The sequence below is a fragment of the Ovis canadensis genome, chromosome 16, assembly GCF_042477335.2.
Source record: "Ovis canadensis isolate MfBH-ARS-UI-01 breed Bighorn chromosome 16, ARS-UI_OviCan_v2, whole genome shotgun sequence".
NCBI classification, from domain to species: Eukaryota; Metazoa; Chordata; class Mammalia; order Artiodactyla; family Bovidae; genus Ovis; species Ovis canadensis.
Window position 1 is genome coordinate 14,918,379 of NC_091260.1, and position 24,645 is coordinate 14,943,023.

The 24,645-nt window shown below is 46.9% G+C and overlaps 1 protein-coding gene and 1 non-coding gene across 2 annotated transcripts in view; one reads left to right on the top strand and one right to left on the bottom strand.

Annotated features, from left to right (window-relative positions):
- The window catches only part of DOCK2 (dedicator of cytokinesis 2), a 474,846-nt gene that overhangs the window by 339,810 nt on the left and 110,391 nt on the right, over window positions 1–24,645 (top strand). The window contains exons 28-29 of the mRNA XM_069556001.1: window positions 19,024–19,122; window positions 22,040–22,134. Of these exons, the coding sequence (XP_069412102.1) occupies window positions 19,024–19,122; window positions 22,040–22,134 (194 nt within the window). The remainder of the gene's footprint in view (window positions 1–19,023; window positions 19,123–22,039; window positions 22,135–24,645) is intronic.
- TRNAC-GCA (transfer RNA cysteine (anticodon GCA)) lies at window positions 12,214–12,285 on the bottom strand. The gene has a single exon. It is a non-coding gene; the product is annotated as a tRNA-Cys (tRNA).

The following is a 24,645-nucleotide window of genomic DNA, read 5'->3' on the forward strand; positions in this document are numbered from 1 at the left end:
TGTTAAACACGGACCCCTGGGCCCACTCCCAAGGTTCTGATTCATCAGGTCTGGGGTGGAACCTGAGAATATGCATTTCCAGCAAGGTCCCAGGTGATGCTCAGGAGTCTGGTCCACATTGTAATACCATCATTCCAAATGGAGAAAATAAAATTCCTAGCTTCCCATCCCTACAGAAATGCAGGCATAGGGAAGGGGTAAGGTATGGAAAATTACAGGACTGTTGAAACACAAATATTTCCATTCATTTCCATGCCATCCACCATCTCCTGTTGAATGATAAAATTATATTGACCAAAACATGGTTTAGATGCAGATTTTTGGCAACTCTTCTGTTTGGTGAGAAAGGCCAAGGGGAGTTCCATTATATCTCTTATCCCCGATGACCACAGGCCTGTCCTCGTCCACAACTCCTCCTTGGCCTGGAGCTCGGGACCCCTGTTGTGGGACTCCCAGCCCCTATTCCTCATCAGACAGTTTTCTGAAAGTTGCTCCCTCCTACTCACAAGCTCAGACAATGATTTTTCTTTCTGTTGCCTGGACTTGTCATTGAGAAGCCTGGCATCGTCTGCAGAATGCATTTGCAAGTGAAATGTCTCAGTGACCTGAGAGAGGCCCAGGAGAGGGGTAGCTGGCTGTGGTGGACTGTGTCAGAGAAGCAGCCTCCAGGAGCTTTCCACCCTCTGGCCAGCTCCTCTGCTGGGACTAGAAACCCCGCATACCGCACCACTGCCCGCAGGCCCTCCTGCAGCTGCCCCCACAGCACCTGCGGCGGGGGCTGCCCTTGAAAGGGCCTGGTCAGCCCTGTTAAGGCAGAAGCTGCCCCTTGGGCTTCATCGTGCAGTGACGGTGGTGAGGCTAGGGCCGCCCTGCCTCGTCAGTCCCACACACTAGCTGAGTGCTGCTCTGCACAAGCCGCTTTCCTCTCCGTGCCAGTTTCCTCGTTTGCATAAGGTGTGTGAGTGCGTGTGCATGCTCAGTCACTTCAGTCACGCCCGACTCTTTGTGACCCTGTGGACTGTAGCCCGCCAGGCTCTTCTGTCCACGGGATTCTCCAGGCAAGAACACTGGAGTGGGTTGCCATGCCCTTTTCCAGGGGATGTTCCTGACCCAGGGATCAAACCTGTGTCTCTTACATCTCCTGCATTGTCAGGTGGGTTCTTTATCACTAGCACCATTTGGGAAGCCCTTGTATAATCAGATCATGTTAATAATAGCCTCTAACCTCAAAGTTGTTGTGAGGATTCAATGAGATAATACCTGTAAATTGCTTAACTTGTATCTGCCACATAACAAGTGTACAAATAAAGGGGACCCTTCATCAGTCATTACTATTATCCTGACCTAGAATATTGGGGCTCATGTCTTAATTTTCCTCCTGCACCACAAGCTCCCTGAGAGCAGGAGCCGGGTCTGATTCTTCTTTGCATCCATTCATTGTATTGTCAAATATCTGGTGAAGCCCTACTATGTGCCAGTCACTGGATGAAAGGCCCAGTGTCTGGCCTTGCACATAGTGTGCTAGTGTTGATGAATGAAAGGGGAAGGTTGATGGAAGGTACAAATGTACAAAAGAGACATTTTATTGAGTAGCAGTGAGTTCTAGAGCTGTGCTTCTCAAACTTCAGTGGGCCTGCTACCCACCTGGAAATCTTAGAATCAGATTCTAATTCATTGAGTCTAGACTGGAACCTGGGATTCCTCATTTCTTCACAAGTTTCCAGGTGACCGTGATGCTGCCTGTTGAAGAACCACACTTTGAACAACAAGGCACTAGGTTCCCCATACGTTATCTCTTACTGCTTGTAAAAGCCTTATGAGTTTAGAAATGAGGAAAAGTAACTTCATAGGAACTGAGTAATTGTTTGAGACAACTGGCCAGTCTGCATTCAGGGTGGCTTGCTTTAATTTTGTCTATTGAGTTACCCTGACTCCCTATGAGTGGTGATTCCCGAAGTTTACTGTACATTTAGAATTGCCCCCTAATATTTATATTTAATATTTATTTATATTTATATTGCCCAAGGTGTGGGCAAGTGGCTAGCAGGTAATTCTAGTGTGCAGCAAAATTTGCGAACCACAAATTCCAGGTCCAAACCTCATCCAAGGAATAAGAAAGGAAGGGGATTTATTTTGCAGTCTCTCTAATTTTAGGCATCAATCGTAGGCTTTCATGATTGCCTGTGGAGGTTAAGAAATTCGTCCAAGATCACTAAACTCATTGGTGGCCAAGTTAGGTCTAGAATTTCAACCTCTTGGCTTCCACTTTCCATGCGTCCCCTTGTTCTAACCGGCTGCAAAGGTGACAGCCTGCATGGTTCCAGTGCCAGAGGAAGATGTGTTTACTGCAGAGCCATCTTCATGCTCCTTGGTGGAGGAGCCAGAACCTTGAGACTGGGGACCTGGGAGTCCTCACGGGAACATCACCTGACCTCACAGGCCAGGGAAGCTCTCCTTGACAACATCCTACCGATCTCTAAGTGAGAGCAGGGAACAGAGCAGCTTCCCAGGTGGCGCAAGTGACAAGGAACCTGCCTGCCAAAGAGGAGACAGGAGGCTGGGTTCCATCCCTGGGGTGGGAAGATCCTCTGGAGAAGGGGATGCTCACTCCAGTATCCTTGCCTAGGAATCCCATGGACACAGCAGTCTGGCGGGCTGCGTGGGGTTGGACACGACTGAGCACACACACGTGCAGGACAGATCTTGCTTTGAAACTGCAAGGACTTTAAAATTCCAAAACGAAATATGTGACCCCACTAGGGCAGAAGCATAATTGTGGTTTGATTCAGTGTAATAAACATTTATTGTCTTAATCCTGACACAGTGTCAGTTTTGTTGAATGCTTTGTCTGAAGGATATAGGGGCTATAAATACATGCACTTGGCCCTTTTGTGGGGGCTGTGTCACATGACTTAGGGTTGAAAAGCCCAACTATTAGGTGTTTCTGTGTAGCCACCTTATAACCACTGATAAGTTGGCCAATGAGAGTGCCTGTGTTCTTCATTGTGACCATTTATTGAGCACTTATGCTGTGAGCAGTACTGCAGTGGCCACTTTTGAGGAGTGTGATTACACTTAATCCACATAATATCCCAAGAAGCCAGCATATACTGGAGGCCTACTCAGCTCATAATTGGAAAGCCAGGGTACAGATTCAGCTGTGGCTGACTCTGAGGCACCATACTCAGAGGAGGAGTTGATTCCCTAGCCTGGATTCACAGGTGGAGAGCAGAGAGGAAAAGCAGCCTGCCCTGGGGCACACAGGAAGCAAACACCAGGACTGGAGCTGCGACCAGGGTCTCCTAACACTGGGCCCAGCGCTGTTTTCTACTGTATCTGTGGACAGGAGGCTGGAAAGAACAACTGGGACTCCAGCATCTTCCCCCTCAGGCTCAAGCCATCACACTTGAGTGCGATGTGAACAAACTGCTTTCCATGACAGAATTTAGTCCAGTTCCCTCAAGGGACCCTTTTGATTAGAAGAGAGGTCTTTACCCATCTGTGTTTCCCCTCAAAGCAGACCTAAATAAGCACATGCCATTTAGGCACCTTCCCAATCCATGTCTCAGTTACTCTTCCATCTGAGACCATATATCCATTCATCGAGCAAACGTTTTTTGAGTACCCGTGTACAAGTGAGTAAGTGTTAGTCCCTCAGTTATGTCCAACTCTTTGTGACCCCGTGAGCTATAGACTGCAAGGCTCTTTTGTCCATGGAATTCTCCAGGCAAGAATACTGGAGTGCTGGTAGCCAGTCCCTTCTCCAGGGAATCTTCCCCACCCAAGGGTCAAACCCGGGTCTCCTGCACTACAGGTGGATTCTTTGCCATCTGAGCCACCAGGGAAGTCCAGGCACTATGTTGCAGATGAAGATATAAGAGTAAAGTAGGACCCTACCCCAGTCTCTGCCTTCACAGTCTTACAACAGAGACAGACAGATGAGGCGAGGGCTCCCCAAAACTCTGACCAGTGCCACCAGAGTGATGATTCCAGGGCAGGAGAGCTCAGAGAGGGACCTCCTACCCAGCGGGGCTGCAGAGAATCCCAAAAGCATTTCTGGAGGAAGAGATTTCAAATATGAGACTACAAAGTTCAGTAGAAGTGATGAGGCAAATTATGTGTGTGTGTGTGTGTGTGTGTGTGTGCACATACTGAGGCTGGAATCAAGACCAATTCTGTGTGGCCTGAGTTTAAAGGAGCGAGTAGGAAGAGGGGAAGAAATTAAGCTGAAAGGGGTCAATCGTGCAGGGAATAGCACCCTGTGCTAAGAGGTTTGAGTTTGTATTCTAAGAGTCAGTAGGGTCTGTTGAAGGTTTTAAGCAGGAGTGAGAGTTGGTCTCATTTCTGTTTCAGTAAGATCACATTCTGACTGCAAAATGGAGACTCGAGGGGGCAAAGTCAGAGGCAGGGGACCACGTATGGAGCTGCTGCAATAATCCAGGTAGTGATAATAGTATAGGTTCAATCAGGCAGTGAGACTGGCGGCTGAGAAATGAACACATTCAAGACAAATGTCTGATCTCCAGGGTTCGGTGATTTATGGATTGGGGGGGTAGAGGTGGGGTGGAGAGCAGAATCAAGGACTAGGGCTAGAGTGTCATCTTGAGCTAGTGGGTGGTTCAGAGACAGAGTGCATAAGGATGAGGAAGAGGAGTCTGAGAAAGGAAAGATGGTGGTGACATGTTTACTATGAGCTGCCCACAGCATGTCCCAGGGGAAATGTTCAGTATGAAGCTAGATGCTGGAATTCTCTTTATTTATCAAAAGTGACCCTAAAGCTGTCAGCAGTTTGTAATCTTATGAGAAATGACCAAAAGAATGACAGCTTGACCCCAATCATAGACTGGCTGTTCTATCTCATGATACGGCTCAGGGCAATCAGCTAACACAACAGAGGCCTGTGGGCCCTGAGCTAGCTCAGAAGAGGTTTTTCTCTAAAATCACAGCAAGTGGGAGTCCACCTGTCTTCTTGATGGGAGTTCACTCACTCACTTATTCACCCATTTGGGAAGGCTTTAACTGAGCACTTTCTATCTGCCAGGCATCATAGAGGGTACAGGATATAGAAGAAGGTCCTTGCCTTTCAGTGTCTCCAGAGCTAGTGGAGAACACAGATGCCTGGGTATATGATTACAATTCCCTGTTACAGGCAGGAGGAGAGTTGTATGTCAGTGTTCAGGAGACCCAGATGTTCTTGGACTTTGGAACGCTAAATATCACCGTGGGATGGTTTCCAGTTTTCATTTAGGTGAATAACTCACAACCACAAACTTGGACTTCAAAGTAAGTTCTACAGTTTTTACTTTTTTTGTCTTGTCACAATTCTGATTCTCTCTGTGTCCTTAGGAAAAGTCATCCCCAGGTTCTACTCACTTGATGCTGTATTAACAGCAGTGAGGACAATGAAAGGAGAAAGATTTGAGTGTTATTGGAGCAGAGAGAGGAAGTGCCTGGTTCTGTCTGTACAGAAGAGCATCAGGTGGAAGCAGAGAAGGATTCCTGGAGGAGGGGATGGCACGTGTATGGGTCTTTAAACATGGGTTAGACTTCATGGTGTATAAAAGAAGGCATCCTTTGCTTGGGGAAACACCAGGAGAGTGAAGAGAAGTTTAGAGTAGATGGCATGGAAACGGGAAAGAGAGGCAAGGAAAGAAACAGGATTCATATGGTGGGAAGACTTGAATGTCATTTTGAGGGGGCAGGAGGGGGGCATGAAGGAAGCAGCAGGGAAGAGGCCTTACCTGCAAGTGCCCACAGGACCCAGGCAGGTATATGAATGAGGAACTAGGTAGGATGTTTGCCAGGGATTGAGAAGTTTCCTGGGACCCAGGATTTTCTATGCTAAAACTGGGAAAGTCCTGGGCAAACCAGGATGACTTGGTCACTCTTGAGTGAGGCCAGGCTGTGGCTACCTAGAAAGTGCTTAGCCACCCCCACACCCCAACCCCTTCCCACTTCAGGAGGCAGCTCCCAGCGCTGCCATGCACAGTGCGGAATGGGTATCTTTGAATCTGCCGAACACCCCAGAGAAGCTGAAAAGCCACAATTTATGCTATAATAGCTTCTTGTTTTAAAATGTTGACAAAAAGTCAGTTGTTCTTAAAACACCTTTCCGGCCAAACAGGTCATTTCTGTGAGCTACACAAGGCCTGTGGGCTGTGTGTTGGAGGATCTCAGGGCCAAGTGACGTTAGCAAAGCCCCCACATCCAGCCCTGTCCCTGCCCTGAGGCCACTTCAACGCACAGACAATTTTCATTACACAGAGTGACTTCAGTGATCAATCTTTTGGTTTTTAATTTGATGTTCTTAACCATATTTGGATGCTGGGCACAGAATGTAATAGATCAAAGTAGGGATGAACAGTGGTAATAGAGACACTCATTCAATTTTTTTGAAAGATGAAATTAGTGCTCAATAGCTTGTTCTTCCCCAAAGTGGTGAAGAAGTTAAAGAAGAATGCGTATCTCAAACATCAGCCTTGGCTGAGGTCTATTTATTCGGGAATCAGTACAACCCCTTGGCTGAGAAAAAAGTGGGAAAGAACAGTCATTTTGTTTGTGGGAAACTTGGAGACTCAAGGGCTAGTGTTTGGAGGTGGTAGGTGATGGTACAGTTGAGTCAGCATTGTGGTCAGAACCAGCTCTGCCACTTCCAGAGGCTGTGTGGCCTTGGGGAAACCACCTAACCTCTCTGGTCCATGGCTTTCCTGTTTGTGCTTACAAGGACTCCCAAGAATCACCCTTTTCATCAACTCTCTTAATTCTAAGTTTTGACTTCAATTAGACTTTTGCTAGGATTTCTCAAGGCCAACCAGGGTGAAAGAGTCAGCAGGGGTTTTAAAGAACGAATCAGTCCAGACAACTGTGACATCTTTTTTCTTTTCTAGATGGAATTAGTAGATCTGGGGCTGTAGTAAGTTGATCTGATATCTGGGTGCCGCCAGGCCAGCTCTCTGGTTGGCATTTTTCATTGGGCCCCTTGATTTTTAATTGGGTGTGGAGCAGAACACAGGGATGGGAGATGTGTGCAGGAGGCAAGTGTCAGAGGCAGGGGCTCCAGGGCCAGGGAGCCTCCTGCTCCCGGAAGGGGAGGGCTGGGCAGGTGGGGGAGGGCCTGCATCCATGCCAAGCTGCAGTATCACCTTTATTAATGGTGACAGGAGAGGGAGTCAGCAGGCAGCTGATGCGGACTGCGGAGGATGGTAATTGGAAGTCGCTGTTACCATTCCAAAGGACAGGGAAGTGGAAGCGGGACAAATGGGAATTTAAGAGGAGTGAGATGAGCAAAGGGAAAGAATAGGAAGAAAAAAAGGAGTATGATGTCATTTGGAAAATTGCAAGCCAATAAATCAATGAGGTATCATTCCTAGGACTGAGAGGAAACTGCCTGAGGAGGAGCCAGCCAGCCAGGGAGCTGGGGGCTGACGGGCAGCAGAGGGTCAGTAGGCAGGGCAGTGTCCTCATCCTCGTCAGGGGGCAGCTGGAACATGAGCCCCAGGAATGTACTTCCACTCTCTTCCGTCCCCTCCTCCTTGAGGTTTTCTTTTGTTTTGTTTCTTGTGTGAATAACATCAGAAGGAATGCTCTATCCAAAAGGGCTTTACACAGGAGCTTATGAACGTGAACCTGTAGAGTCAGCTTTTCAAAAATTATCTCTGAGTTCAGCTTCATAGGATTTTTTTCATCATTGGGATCAGCTTCGTAGAAACCAGAGCATGATAATTCTGCCAGTTTTAACTGTTAACAGATGAGATAGTCCTCCCTTTATAGAAATGAAGAGCAAGGACTTTGGGTAGCCTTCTTTAGTTCTCAAGACCTTGTCAGCAGAGCTGGCCTGAAGGCAGCCCAGTAGGCAGGTGCCTGCATGACATCCCATTACCGACAGATCGAGATTCAAAGCCCTCAGCCTGGCATTTAAGGTGCTTCCAGTCTGCCCCTCTACATATCTCCTGTAATCTCTCTCTGTGAACCTCTGTTGCACCAAGCACTTTGCTTGTTTTCACCTCTGCTTCTTTCCTCCCGCTGTTCCATGTCAAAGTAGAACACGGAACACTCATTCCTCAGCACATGTAACAGTATTATCCCTCCCCCTCCCTTGACTAGAGCAGACATCACTAATCGATTGCCACACTCTTTACTGCTGAGCTACGACTTGGCATTAAAATCATTCTTTTCACAGATCTTTAGGCAGTTACCACCAATCAATCAAATTAATCAAATGAAATGTTTTTCCTATCGCAATCGTCCTTTCCCATTCTTCGCTTCATCTTTTCACTCTTGTCATTCTTCAAGCCCACATGCTCTGTGAAATTTCTCCTGAGCATTCCTAACTACAAAGGTTATTCCCACTTCTTAAACGCCTAGAGAAAACAGGAACTCTCATTCTGCATCTGTCATTCAGCACCGTCACGTGCGTCTCTCTGCAGATCAGAGTTTCTCATTTCCGCACTGGTGACATTTGGGGCTGGATCATTCTCTGTTGTTAGGGCTGAACTGTGAATTATAGGATGTTTGGCAGCATTTCTAGCCTTTATGCAATAGATGTCGACCTCCCGCCTCCCTCTGTATGACAGACAAAAATGTTTCCAGATGTTGTTAAATGCCCTCTGGGGGACAAAACTGCCTCCAGGTTAGAACTACTATATTAGAGAGACAGGGAGAGAGAGAGAGAGAGAGAGAAGGAAGAAGGAGGAGGAGAAGGAAAAGGAGAGAAAAAAAACACTAAAGAAAAGGGAAAAAAAGAAGAAAAAGAATCTTCCCTATGAGTCTGAGACTTGCAGGGTAAGAACCATGAGCATATCTGATAAAGTTCCTTAGACATAATAGGTGCTGAGTAAGTATTTGCTATTGATTGACTAGCTGGGAATGAGGAGTTGTTCGGGAAGGGGGAAAACCCTCCACTAGTGTGGACTGACACACCATGGGTGTGTCTTTGCCTCAGTTATGCACTACTGAGTTGAACAGCACGAAGAGCTTGCACAGAGGCCGCCTCAGCACACACCTGGTGGCGGTTGTCAGACCACTTAGCTGAGTGTGCAGGGGCTGGCCCACTGCCCGCGGCAGGGGCAGCTGGGCCTGGGGGAGGTGCCAGGAGGGGCCCGGTTGAAAAGTTGAGCTTGAAGTTTAGAGCACGATGTGTGAGGCCTTCGCTTGTCTTCACCTGTCATCGTTCCTCATGAAGGAAACAGGAGGGGTCAGCCACGGACGCCGTTCACTGCACAGAGTAACTGTCCCTCCTGAAACCCCTTAAGCCTGGCTGCCTGCGACAGTGAGCCCACTGTCTGCCTGACCTCCACTCCTTGAAACCTGGAATCTCTGTGCAGGGGAACAGAGGGCATGGGGAGCGCGCATCAGTCATCACCCACAGTGCAGCTCCCCAGGCCCACAGGGGGGCTTAGATCATCCTCCACGAGTCAGCCAGAAGCTAAGTCCATACTCCCCCAGCGGACCAACTCACTACTCCTAGAGAACCACAAAGAGGGCTGAGGCTGAGCGCTGCAGCGAGGCTTTCTGAGTTCCTCTGGTGTTGCCAGTATCCGCAGGGACCCGCTGCACCCACATTCCACCACATCCTCACAGCAGTCCTATAGTCAGCACCGTTATCCCCATTTCAGAGACCAGAGAACTGAGGCTTCACGAGGTAAAGCAGTTTGTCCAAAGATCCAGAGTATGTTGAAGAGAGCGGACGTTTGATCCCAGTACTTAGTATATCCAGTGTGTTCCAGGAAGGCTGCTTCTATGAGAAAACACATGTATTTCCTAATATTTTGTGTTGGCATGTCTTACTGAACCCTTCTTGGCCTTCAAAACCCCAAGCAATGCAGAAAATGAAGGGGTTATCCTCAATTGAACCTAAAATCATGGAGACTCATACGCCATAGGGCAAAGTCCTTAGAGGGCTGGTCTTGTTTACATAAATAGGTGACAGTGCTTACCAGTTAGTCCATCTGCCTATGTAATCTGCCAGCCTAGCTGCATCCAGCCATCTCTCCACCCATCCTTCTCTCTCTATTTAGGCACAAGAGATTTCAGAATAGCCTTAACATTTAGATGTCTACTGGATTGAAATGAATATTGAATATTCTTGATATTCAAGGTTAGGGCTTCCCAGGTAGCCCTAGTGGTAAAGAATCTGCCTGTCAATGCAGGAGACACAGGAGACACAGTTGATCCCTGGGTCAGGAAGATCCTCTGGAGCAGGAAATGGCAACCGACTCCAGTATTCTTGCTGGAAAATCCTACAGACAGAGGATCCTGGTGGGTTCAAATCTGTGGGGTCACAAAGAGTCTAACATGACTGAGCACGTTCACACACACAGTGTTCAAGGTTAGGCAGCAGGCATGGTGGAGCGAAATATCATGCACTTCCTTCTTTATGATACTTGGAGGTATTGCTTTTCATATTAATAAGATGATATAATGATTAGAAACCAATATGCTGGAATTAAGCTGAGCCAGCCAAGTCATGTCGCCACCCTGCTCCTTGATTCCCTCATCTGTAAAGTACATGTAGTTTTACCAACTTTGATTGAATGTTGGGAGGATTCATTGAAATAAGGCGCACCCAGTGCTTGGCCTATAGTAACTGGTAGCTGCTGTGACAATTGACATATGTTTCAGCTCAGTGTCTGACATAGGAATGTCTGTTCGATACTAATTCTCTCTCCCAGCTCTTTCCTTTCCTGGCCACAGTCCTATAAAATGTCCTTACTGATGGATCAACAGAGGGTTTAGCACACTGCCCGACACACACTTAGCCCTTGAAGTTATAGTCATTATTGTTATCCTTTAGCCCACAGTGCCTTCTTTATGAGTCATAGTATCCTTTTATGACAATTTTTCCTGCTGAAGGTTGACCTTGGTGTCTTATGCAACCTGGATACAAATGTTTGCAGGAGATGAAAAGCTGCTTAGGGTGCTCACGCATAACCTGCATCCTCGTGACGCTCCTGGCTTTGATTTTTCTCAGGAACGTGAGAGGCGAGAACAGTACTGTTCTGTCTAGGACTCAACACAAGCTTTTCTGTGCGGCCCTTCCTGAGGCATCCAGTGTAAAGCTTGGAAGACCATCATTGGTGTGTGTGCCGAGAATAAATCCTTGTTCCTGAAACAATTCCTTTTTCTGTCACATTTGTGAACTTCCCCACCCACATCTCCACAGATGTAATTAGAAACATTTGGAAAAATCATCTTGTGTTCAGTTAAAAACTGAGGTGTCCTAAATGATAGAATGAGAGCCCCTCTCCTAGCAAGCAGCCTTCTCAGCTTCCATGAGCTCGAATGGCCTTCATCATAGACTGGGAGATGCCGGAGCAGGCTCCCTCCCTTTCACTCAGTTCTAAATGACAGGGAGACAAACCAGTGAACCTGAAGACAATTGAGATCCACGTAAAACTAGAGTTTTACCTGCTGAAGAAAGGCCAAGAGTCTGCTATAAAATAGTCATTTAGTGAGAAATGCTTGCTGAGAGGTGGTGATGCTACAGCAAACCAGGAGAGTTGACATTGAGGGCATGGTCACACCTGGAAACAACTCCAGCGTCTTGGAAGAGTATGGGAAGACACACAAATTGCGTCTCTAAAGGGAGCTTCCTGAAACACACAGTAGCCAGCGTGAGCTTCTTAAAACCCAACTCAATGGCCTCCCTTTGCACTTAGAAGAAAACCCAGGTCCTTGCCCCTGACCCTCAAGAGCCTTCAGGACCTCATCTTCTTCTCCTTGCCTTCCCTCACTTTGTACCTTCTGGCCTTCTTCTGGATCCTCCAGCACTCCAAGCGCATCTGACCTCAGCGCCTTTGCATCTGCTACTTAATTGCCCTGGAATGCTGTTCTGCCAGAGTTTTACATGACCAACTCTCATCATTAGATCTCCACTCAAGTGTTAACTTTCTAAGAGGCCACCTTCATCTCCCCTGTTGAAAATAGGTCCCTTCCCGTCTCTATCTCATTTCTCTGTAATATTTCATTAGCAGCAGATATCACTGCCTAAAGTGACCTCACTTATGTATTCACTGGCTTGCGTTGTGTTTCCCCATCCTTGACCCTCTACCTAGTGGGAGTGTGAGTTCCTTAAGAACAAAGTGAAGTGAAGTCACTCAGTCGTGTCCAACTCTTTGCAACCCCGTGGACTGTAGCCCGCTCAGGCTCCTCTGTCCGTGGGATTCTCCAGGCAAGAATACTGGAGTGGGTTGCCATTTCCTACTCCAGGGGATCTTCCCAACCCAGGGATCGAACCTGGGTCTTCTGCATTGCAGGCAGACGCTTTATCCTCTGAGCCACCAGGGAAGCTCCCTTAAGAACAAATCCCTTGTTAATCTCATTCGTGACTCATGTGTGTTCAAAGCACCTAGAACCCTGCCTGGAACGCAGTAAGTGCCCAAGAAATATTTGTTAAATTAAGGAAAGTGTGAAACCATGATCTCACTCTGACCTAATCAAATATAACTTTAGATGGAATAAGAACAGTAATCCAGGAGTAGAGCAAAAAGTCTTCCATTTCTGTCCTCTCCTAAGGCATAGATGTTCTACACACAACCCTAACTTTTCAGAGTTTGAGGGAGTTATCCCTGTAAGATGAAGAATAAGAAGTTCAGTCTCTCATCTTACAGATACTTATAGAGCCTATACTGTGCGCAAGTTCAATTCTGTGCTCTGGTGATACAGCAATGAATAAAAGACAAACTCCTCTGCCCAGGTGGAGCTGACAGTGATGAGATGAGAAACAGCATGGAGTTACAAAAAGAACACAGGTTTTTGAGTCAGAAAGACCCAGATTTTTATCCCTCCCCCATCCTGTTCTAAATGTCTGTCTAGGCAAACTGCTTGACCTCTACGATCTCACTTTCCTCATTTGTAAAATGGGCATAAAGTTGACCTCTTGAGGCTGTTGAGATGACTCAATGAGATAACAAGGGTAGAGTCCTAAGCCCATGGAATGAATGAACAGAATTTGCTTTCCTTCCACCTCCCTTTGTGATTAGACTCCTCACGGTATCCTTTGGAAGATTTAAAGTGACCCCACACTACAGAGCCATCTGCATAGGCTCCAGCCAAGATCAGAAAGTGTTCATTTCAAAGGAAGAATGTGTGGCCAGTTCGGTCAGCCCTCCCAGCCTGGATTCAAAGCCGCTTTGTTACCTCTCCCCATCTGCTCTTCATCAGTGAGAAGAGCTCTCTGAGGAGACGCTGTCCTGTGGTTCTGTCTGGCTCTAGTGTTTCTGGAGAGCTGATCATTAATGCCCACAGTGCCAGGCAGGGGTGCACATAGCTAGCTCCAAAGAGTTACTGTGTTGTACAGACAGAATGTGTCCAGCTGTATCCAGAGTGCACAGCATCTAAGTGGCACCTTCCTGTCCTCCTGTGATGTTGCGCTTTGACATGGAACAGGCTACACAAAACCCCCGGATCTGTGCCCATTAAGAATCTTCTCCCTGGGGGGGAATATATGTATATGATTCACTTTGCTGTACAAAAGAAGCTAATACAACAATTTAAAGCAATTATATGCCAATAAAATTTTTAAAAAGAAAATTTGTAAAACACAAACAGGTAAATTATACATAATAGGCTAATGACCAGTAAACACTCCAAAAAATGGCCAAAAGTTTCTAATAATAAAGAAGTGCAAACTAAATCTAAAAAAAAAAAAAAAAAAAAAGAATCTTCTCCCTGAAGGAAGCTGACTTGGTTTACTCTATCACACAGCAGGATTCCTGGGTAACCAAAGAATGTCACTGCACACAAGGAGGGGCACTTCCGAAAACCAGACAGCTGGAGTACTAAGCTTCCGATGAAAACGGTTACATTTCAGGCTTTTGAACAATTTGGGCAGTCTTGTCATTCATCCTATCCTACCTGCCAGCAACTGTCCCACATAAAAAGAACCTCCCATCATGCATTGCTCAAAGAGGCACACGCTCTATTTACTAAACAGCTTTTCTTTGGACGTGTTGTTGACTAAAGCCATGTTCAGAGTCAAAGGACGCTTAGCCACGTGTCCCAACTGCAACTGGGAGTGCTTGATGCATCCACAGACAGTCAGGGTAGCTGCAGTCCTCATTTCATCTGTCCAGGTCAGAAATTTCAGTTAACCAAGCTGCACAGTTTTTCAGGGTCACAGACAGCAACAACAGCAATAATACTAATGGCTAATCATTTTGAGGGCTTTCTATATTTTAAGAGGTTTACACACGTTGATTTAATTCTCACCAAAAATGTATGCAGTAAGAACTATTTCTATTCCCTTTCACTCTAAGATGCAAGACCCTGCTCAAGGTCACGTGCTTAATGATGGATAGAGCTGAGATTTGAACTCAGGCAGTCTGGCTCCTAGGTCTCCACCTGATGTTCTACATCGTGGCAGAGCCAGATGTAGGCTCTTTGGAAAGAGTGTTATCCATCCGGCTCACTGCTGCACCTAACACCGTGCCCGGCATGTAATGGTTGCTAAGACAGACTGCATGCACTGCTTTCCCCAAAGATTGCTGCAAACTGTAACTCTCAGCTTCCTGGCAAACTGCTAAGACGAAGGGGTTTTAGAGTCCTTGTTTTCCTTGACACCATAGCTTCCCACTTCCGGCCCTGGATCTATCACAAAGACAGTACCAATTCCACCCAAAAATCAAATCTGTTACATAACCACATGGTAGACATGCGGGTGAATGGGGAAGCAACCTGAGCGTGGCGTTCGCTACTCTTAGGCTCCAGAAGAAAGGGATAGCCCCACAGGTAGAACTTCGCATCTCCCTCGGCATGCAAACTTTCCTCCCTTCTTTCCTCTCCTTGGCGCTCTGTATTTTATTTTATTTTGGTAGAGCACATTATTTGAAGTTACTATGGCAACATGTCACCAGCTGGCATCGCATAGTAATGCTGGCATTTAGGTAGCAAGCTCCCGAAGTGGGCTCTTTCCCTCCCTCTGAGATCGCATCACTCCCACTAACCTCAGGTGGGGAGGGGTGCATTCGCATCCACCATGCCCCGCTCCCCTTGTTTTGTTAGGTCTTCAAGGCAGGGCAGACCGATCACCTCTTCCTGGCTCACTCAGCCCTGCAGGGTCCTAACCATGTGTGTAGGTGTGTTTGCTTTAGAAGAGGTTAAATAGATATGTTTGAGTGTTGTGCACCGAAATATTGGCCTTATCGATAGGAGGAGGAGGATGATGATGGTCATATGATAATCACAGTGGTTTTTCACTCAAAGGAGTAAACTGATTTGGAGAGGGCTACTCTCCTGATCTCAATCACCCAGTATCCCAGTTAATTAATACTAACGACACAATATTGGGTTTCTCATTTTCTCTTGCCATCACACAGCGAAGAGACCCTGACTGTTTCCTTTGGAGCTTCAATTCTCTCCCAGGTGTGCAGGACCTCCCTGCTTACTGATGGGGTGAATTAATTAAGAGGATTGAATGTCGTGGATCACTGAAGAGGGTTCTATACGGCAAATAAGCCCTGCCACTCAAGGCGTTAAGTAGCCCCTCATCAGCCAAGTGCCGGCGATGATTGCATTTATTTTTACACATTTGACCTAGTTTCAAACCATGTCTCTTCATGCTGTGATTCATTAGCTACATTTTAAGCCACCCCAGATGGAGCTGAGGTGACTCTGCCTGGTCTGTGCCATTATCGCAGATACTATTTCTCTCCGGAATTTAATGCGGATCCCCCTGCCATTCGGTTTTAAGAAGCAATTTCCTATCTGGGCAGCTGGAATGCTGCTCGGGTATGGGTGAGTGGCTGCCTCACACCTTGGTAGTAAATATCTGTTGACCACAAAATTTCCACCAAGGATGGCAAGAAGGACCTTCTAGGCAGCCTGAACAGCAGGGGGTCCACCTGCCCCTCTGTCCCCCAGGCTGCCTTCAGGCTTTGCCATGTTGCTGGCAGGGCTGGGAGTCTGGGCTCCAACGCTGTAAAGTTTGAGCAGTGCCAACATCAGGAAGGTCTGAGTTGCTACAGCAAATGCAGTCTGATCTTCTCCCCCACGCCCAACCCCTACAGCTCTTTCTAAACCTTCAGACATGGTGGATACGGAAGGTCTCAAACTTGTGAAAGGGGAAGAGGACCGGGAGCAAGAAGTGGCTTGCTGAGCTGAGGGCTCTGCTGAAAAGGGGATACGCGTGAGAGAGACACAGCATGATTCTGTCATTCTCTCATTGTGTGATGAACAGAGGTTTTGGGCTCTTAATTTAAATGACAAAGAGGAGCCTTTACTGAATTTGAACCTGCTGCTGGTGTCTCTTGCCGGTTCACAAATCAGTCAGTCACATGGGTGTGATTTCGGACAGACTTGATACTAAAGTGGGCTAGACACCATAGCAGGAAAAAAGGAAAGCTTCCAGCTGGAAGTAAAGCACTGTCATTTCTCATTAACAGCCAAATGCAGGTAACTTGTCCAAACTTCAGTCACAGCACACTACAGATCCTGCTGGAAGGCACTCAGCCAGGTTTTTCTACGAGGTAGTTAGAATCAAGAGATGAACAAGCTGGTAAAAGTAATTTTGATTGATCGATGAACTGAACAAATCCTTATAAAAAGATAGTGGTTTCTTTCATAAAATAGTCACTCTATCCAAATGAGACGGGCACGGGAATCCCCTTCCCCTTTTATTTTCATTTAAAACGAAGCATGGAAGTTTCTCTAAGGAAGGCTTAAGACAAGTAGCCTTTTCAAGATAATTTCCAGGCAACTTGACCTCTGAGGTTTGTTGCTTGCTTCCGCCACCCCCTTCAAATTCAAACAAGCCTTTGGAAATAACAAGCATTCCGGATCTGTATCTGTACATTTGGGGCAGCCTGCAGTTCCGACCATGGTGGATTTTCTGAGACACACACACACACACACACACACACACACACACACACACACAAGCTCACAATCCCAGGGCTCATTTAAGCCCAAGCTTTAAAAGTAAACTATTATCCAAGAAATGATAGCATTTGCTCTGAAAGGATGATGGATCACAAAAAATAAAACCTACCCAGATCTCTTACCTTGAAGCAGTGGAATTACCTGCAGAGAATGCCCTTCCTTTCTTTGCAAAACGAGCCAGGCTTTGGCCAGCGGCAGAATTACTCCAAAGAAGAAATAATAAGTCCTTTATGTTGTAATTTTCACTGTTTATATGCAAGAAGTGTAGTGGGTCTGCTCACGTAGGAATAAATAAAAAGCCGAAAAAACTGCACGGCAGCTACCATGTGAAAAGGAAAGACCTCTAGTGGCCACTGGCTGAATTCTTGGAGGAAGCTCCTCACAGAAGAGATGGAGGGAGTAGAGGAGATACACACGTCTGTGCCCACCCCACCCCCCCACCCCACACACACACACACCTCTAACTCGGAAGATTCGTCCCCTCTTGCATCCAGCCTTGCCGGAAAGATAAACAATAATGAACTTGTTTCTTGGTTTCCGTGGGACTTGGTGAAGTTAGCAGTGATGGTGGCTTTCTGTCTGGTTTGAAAGGGATGGATAATTTCGCAGACTCACCAGTCCCCCGCTGGGGGCCTCAGCAGGCGGAAGGATTGGACTCCAGGGTGGCCAGGGCAGTTGACCCCCAGGGAGAAGGCTCCGGGTCCCAGTGCCCAGCAGTGTCGCTGCTGTTGCTCCTTGCACTCCTGCCAGCTCTGCGTGTTTTCCGAACACTTGCGGTGCGTGTGCGTGGTGGTCACCCGTAGGAGCGCTGCCTTCCCCGGTGTGTGACCTGGTCCGGTGCTCAGAAGGGCCCTGTGGCTGTCTTTAAATTCTGAGGAATTTTTACAAGTAGTTTTCCATTTTCATTTTGTTCTGAGCCCCACAAATTACACAGCTAGTCCTGCTGACTGGGAAAGTATGCTATCCCTGAGGTCCTAATTGGGAAGAACCTAGAAGCAATTGAGAATCCATATCTTTGGGAGTTACTTTTGGGAACATGAACTGGAAGAACATTCAGTTGCCCTAAAGACTTGGTGGAGGAGTGCAGAAGGAGCTTCCTGGGGACATCGAGGCTGTTCCTTCTATCACTGTCACTGAACTGTAAACCTGGAATTGGGAGTTTTTTCACATTATAATTTTATAACAAAGGGAGAAGTTTTTTCATTTTTTGGTTTTAGCAGTTTTTTTTTTGACAAAGATAGTAGTTTGTGATACAGATATAATACTTGGTTCAAACACAACACTTCCAGACCCACAGCTATGGTGTGTTATATCTGACACCCTTTAGCAGTGGGGATCCCTGGAGACACTTGCATCACCCCAAGCTTCCCATCCACCACAGGCTTGCCCTGGGCAGGGAACTTCCTTTGATTAAGTTGGCAGCCTAGGGGACTCTTGCAGGAGACACTCTGGAGTGCCTTTCCCCAGCTGGAGGGTGAATGGTCACTGCTTGCCTTACCAGGTTCCCAGAGGAGATCCCCTCAATTCTGCTGGCAGACGTTAGCCCTGACAGCTGCTGGCTTCTCACTCACTGGCTGATTCATGGTCCAACCACCGATGCTCCTACAGGGAACTTCAGTGTGCTCAAGGCACCGTAGAGGCCACTGATCCTACGATGCATCTCTGGGGTTAGACATGGGTGGATTATTGTCCCGCTTTACAGGCGGAACAATTGGAGATTAGACATGTAAAATTATTTACCAGAAAATCAGTTGTCTTCAGAATGTTGATACAAGCTGGATCTCCTGACATCAATACAGTGCTCTTTTCCCAATGTAAAGCAACTGCAGAGGCAACGAGTCGGGTCCTTATTGTCTATATAATAGGAGCTCCTATTATAGTCCTAGGCACATAATAGGTGTTTGAGAAACACTTTTGTGGATGAGTGAGCTGATGAGTAAGCCATAAGGAGACATTTACTCTTAGAGAAGTTTCACATGCCCATCTGCTGAGAAGAAATTCTCCACCCCTAGAGGGGGTGGGTTGGAGAGGGGTTACACTGGCAGCCTGTGATGGAAAGATGTTTTCCAGTCTGAAGTCAAGTAGACGGAGAAAGTGAATCTCATGGTCCACCTCTCCACTGTCTCATGGCACTTTTATTTCTTGCAGAGTCACTTTGTAGCATGTATGACAGCCATCTTAAACCAGATGGGCGACCAGCACTATTCCTTCTATATTGAGACCTTCCAGACCAGCTCGGAACTTGTGGTGAGTGTACAGAATGCTTTGGGGCAGTGTTGGGAGACACGCTGTACTCTTTAGATTCTTGAGAGTTTAGAGCAAGAAGATCTTCCCATGAACCTTACGTGTGTGTGGGTCTAAGTTTGCAGAAATGTTCGTGCTCTTCCCTGTTTCTCACTCCCATTTAGGTTTGTATATATCACTCCTGAAATACATCTTCAGCCCATGTCAGATGTGAGCCCTGAGTGTCTAGTCTACATGGGACTTGAAACCATATTTGTTGATGAATCATAGACATTTTGAGGCTTAAGAGCATGAGTATTGGAGTCACATGGTCTTGGGTTTGAATCCAGGATTTGTCACTGAGACTGTGGGCTACTTAACCTTTCTTAAGCCTCAGTTTACCCGTCTGTGAAGTGGGGATCATACCATTTATGTCACGGTATTGTGAAGGGATTAAATGAGAGCACAGTAGCTCTCACACTGTAGGAGTCCAGTAGAAGGCAGCCATCATTGTATTATAATAACACACGCGTAGAGAAGACTGGTCTCTGAGCCGTTTCCTCCTCTGGCCTCTCAGGATTCGTCTGCTATAGGACCGTCTGCTGTGGCGGATGGCTGGGGGGCTGTACCTCTGCAGCAGATGATTCATCAAAAGAAAGCCCAGCCCAAGCTGCCCCCGAGTGCAGCAGACACTTTACCCTCAGTATGGAACCTTTGTCACTGTCTTCTTATTACCGCCAGCTTCAGGGGTTCTGCTGCCAGGGGCTCATTTTTCCCTCTCCTTGAAGGACAAAGGGAACCAGGATTGTGCCAAGCTCCAGAGTGGAGAACCAGTAGGAAACTAATGTCCTGTCCCTTCAGCCGTTTAGCTTTGAGGACTCCTCGCTGGAGTAAGATTGGCAAGAAAGGGAACCTCTTTCTGGTTATACCAAAAAAAAAGAAACAAACAAAAGGAAATCTAAATAACCTAAGGTTTTCTCCCTCTTCAGTGTCATGGGACATGGAAATAGAGAGACTGGATTCCTCACTTTTGATCCTCAGTGGAAGAGAGGGTGGAGAAGATGGTGGGAAACAGATTGCTCTGCATTGAATTATGCATCTCTCAACCATCCCCCCAGCAGCTGGCAGAGGCGCTAGCAGTCATGCTTTACAAGTCTCCAGACTGCTTGCTCAAGGCCACACAGCAGTGTACGGCAGAGAGGATCTGAACCTCTGTTGCAGTCCTTACACCATGCTAAGTTGCTCAGCCATGTCCAACTCTTTGCAATCCCATGGACTGTAGCCTGCCCTGCTCCTCTGTCCATGGGATTTTCCAGGCAAGAATACTGGAGTGGGTTGCCATTTCCTTTTCCAGGGGATCTTCGTGACCCAGGGACAAAACCTGGGCCTCCCACATTGCAGGCAGAGTCGTTACCATCTTCCTACCATGGTGTAGGAAAGCCTACACCATGGTGCACCTTCCCAATCAGAAGTCAGGCTTTCTATCTGTGAGGCAGAGGCCTTCTCCATTCCCACAGGAAGGGACTGTGCCTATGGCAACATCCACACCTCCCCAGGTGATCCTGAGGATGAACAGTTACACTCACCATCGTCATCCTGAGCATCTAGTGGACACTCACAGTGGGCTGGGCTCTGTGTGGAGCATCTTAGAGACGGCGTGCACTCAGCCAACCATGTGAGGCGGATGTTATCCCCATTCTGCTGATGTGGAAACTGGGGCTTTAGTCTCTGAGGTGAATTTCTCTAGAAGCAATGATTGCTGGAAAGGAGCCAGTCTCATTTCCAGAATTGTACAGTTGAGCTTAAGCAGTGATTTTCAAATTATATTTCTCCCAACCTCACTGTCTTCTACCATAAACACACACACATACATACATGCATACTTCAGCCAGAGCTGTTTCTGCTTTTATCTGTTTTATACATTAGGTTCCAAGTAAGATTTTCTCCAAACAAAAAATTCTGCTGTTAAAGTAATTTGAAAACCACTGGCTTAAGGAAAGAGCTCTGAACAGGTTTCCTATGGATTTTAAATTTTGCCTGTAGCAAATGGGTGGCTCTGCAGTAAAGAATTCACCTGCAGTGCAGAAGATGTGGGAGACGCCAGGTCAATCCTTGGGTTGGGAAGCTTCCCTGGAGAAGGAGTGGCAATCCACTCCAGTATTCATGCCGGGAAGATCCCATGGACAGAAGAGCCTGGCAGGCTAGAGTCCGTGGCTCCCAAAGAGTTGGACACAGCTGACCAATTGAGCATACACACACGAAGTAAACGGATGGGAAAACTTCATTTCCTCCTGGTGTCAGTGGTTCTTCTCTTTGCTATCTGCATTTGTCTTGAATTTGTGTTCTCCAGAGGTAGAAACAAGTCTGACCCATCGCAAGCCCGGTGGGGCATGTTGAGGTCCACTTTGAGCCTCTTCACAGGAGAGGGAGGGGGTCCCTGCCCTGTTTCCTCTAGCTTGCTCATGCGTGTGCCTGTGACATATGAATTAGCTGTGTTTACAGTACGGCAATTAGATGTTTCATTTTAATAGTAGTTTGTTTGCTCAATGACCTGAGATGCATCTATAAGTGTAGATTATTTCCTCCTGAAATACATATTTGGCAAGATGATTATAAAATTGCCATATCAATGAATACATTTACTCCTTTACTCCCAAACACAGAATTAACAGTGCTTTTATTTTGAGAGGGTTTTCACATTCCATATTCATGTTCCACTTATATCTGTGAGACAGTCTCCTGGTAATCAATTGTAAGATTTCACTTGAAAATCCACCTCTATTGGTTTCATTGGGTTTACATAATGAAAGGCTATGCCCTTTCCATTTCTGCACCTCCAGAAAAGAAAAAAGAAAAAGTTTGAACAACTCAGAAGATCTAGGTCCTTCCAGTCGTATCCTATAAAGCAAGATGACAGGTGTGTTTTGCTTTGCTGTTGTAGGACTTTCTGATGGAGACGTTCATCATGTTCAAGGACCTCATTGGGAAGAACGTGTACCCTGCGGACTGGGTGGCCATGAGCATGGTCCAGAACAGGTGAGCGGCCCCGCCTCCGGGGCCCGGGCCCCTCAGCACTCACGTGACATCATACTGGGCGAGGGGGGTTGTTGGCCATGAGCATGGTCCAGAACAGGTGAGTGGCCCGCCTCTGGGGCCCGGGCCCCTCAGCACCCACATGACATCACACTGGGAGAGGGAGGGTGTTGGCCATGAGCATGGTCCAGAACAGGTGAGCGGCCCGCCTCCGGGCCCGGGCCCCTCAGCACCCACGTGACATCACACTGGGAGAGGCGGGAGGTGGGGAGAGTTTCTCCCTGACGAAAATAAACTGAAGTGCAGCAGATCCTTTCTTTCTGCATTGAAACCCCAGGGGGCTGCTCCCCAGTCTTGAGCTATTTATTCATTATTCTTCATTCCTTTGTGTATGCTGAACTGGCTACTCCCTACCTTCCCCATCCTTCCAATACTGGTTAAAATATACTTTGTCTACAATGCTTCTCTAAACCTTGAGACAGGAGAGCTTAAGATCAGCCTTATTAAAATCATACTATATTAAATTTATTCAAAACAATAAAATATATTCTGGGACATATGGTAGAATAAGTTTAGGAAGCATTGGATTAAGCAGCTTTGATTAGCTTTCTGTGGTACAGGACTTCTCGGAGCCTTTATGCTAATGCTTTCTCTAAGAGGAAGATGCTAAGGGGATGCTATGGGATTTTCTGAGAGGAAGATATGGGATACAGCATTTCACAGATTTACCTGCCCATTGAATCATTCAGTGTGCATGTATTTATGTCTCCCTATGGGAAATAGACGGGGAAACAGTAGAAACAGTGTCAGACTTTATTTTGGGGGGCTCCAAAATCACTGCAGATGGTGACTGCAGCCATGAAATTAAAAGATGCTTACTCCTTGGAAGGAAAGTTATGACCAACCTAGACAGCATATTCAAAAGCAGAGACATTACTTTGCCAACAAAGGTCCATCTAGTCAAGGCTATGGTTTTTCCAGTGGTCATGTATGGATGTGAGAGTTGGACTGTGAAGAAAGCTGAACACCGAAGAATTGATGCTTTTGAACTGTGGTGTCGGAGAAGACTCTCGAGAGTCCCTTGGACTGCAAGGAGATCCAACCAGTCCATCCTAAAGAGATCAGCCCTGGGTGTTCTTTGGAAGGAATGATGCTAAAGCTGAAACCAGTACTTTGGCCGGCTCATGCGAAGAGTTGACTCATTGGAAAAGACTCTGATGCTGGGAGGGATTGGGGGCAGGAGGAGAAGGGGACGACAGAGGATGAGATGGCTGGATGGCATCACCGACTCGATGGACATGAGTTTGAGTGAACTCTGGGAATTGGTGATGGACAGGGAGGCCTGGCGTGCTGCGATTCATGGGGTCACGAAGAGTCGGACACGACTGAGCGACTGAACTGAACTGAACTGATGTGTATATAGTACTTATTAATACCTCATAGAATACAAGTGTAACCCAAGATTAACTCAGATCCCACATAGTCCAGCCCAATAGACAAGAGTAACTGTGAGCAATTTCCATTTTTAATGCTTTCTCTCAAATAATGTTATTTCATCAAAATCAAGTTCAAGTCATAGCACTCAGCAATATCATCTGATATTCCCTATTTCCGTTCTCCTGTATCTCTATCTCATGGTTTACCCAGGCCTCTCTCACAACCTTATTCTCAGTTCCTATCCACAAACTGTTGAAACTGGGTCCTCTAGGCTTCTCTCTTTCCTTTTGCTCTCCCTTCCCTTTGGCTTCCTACATTTGCTTTAGGTGCTTCCCATGGAGAGGCTTCCCAGGTGGCTCAGCGGTAAAGAATCTGCCTGCCAGTACGGGAGATGCAGGAGATGTGGGTTTAATCCCTGGGTCGGGAAGATCCCCTGGAATAGGAAACGGCAGCCCACTGCAGTATTCCTGCCTGGGAAATCACATGGACAGAGGAGTCTGGTGGGCTACAGTCCATGTGGTTGCCAAGAATCGGGCATGACCGAGCGCCTGAGCACGCACGCATGATTCCCGTGGGGACTCTTCACTCTACACTGGCAAGAAGTTTTGTCTCTCTCTACCTATTGCTCTTGCTCTGTGTCCCAGGGGCCAAGAATTGGCTGGCAAAGACAGACATGTCCTGAGAGGATGGAAGAAGAGGAGATGTTAAAGAAGCAAAGGCAGAAATCTCTTCAGTGGGAAGCAATGAGAAAAGAATGTAGACATGAATAATTTTGTCACTAGAAACAAATTTGAAATTTGTAGTCTTGAAATTTCTATCTCATGTTTGCCCAGGACCTTACTCCAGTCCCAGATGGCTTCCACCCCTTACTATTCTGACCTCTGCAAAGCTGCTCTTCTGGTATCCAGATGCCTATGTGCCTAGCAAAGTGACTTTGCAGGCACACTTGCTCTTAGGGCCAGCTTTAGGGGCTGGTGAAGGGGAGGAGAGGTTCGTCAAGGTAGAAAGAGATAAATGTTTCTGCATCGGTGTTTGTGCTGGGAAGAGGAAAATCAGCCCAGCAACAAAAATGTCAGA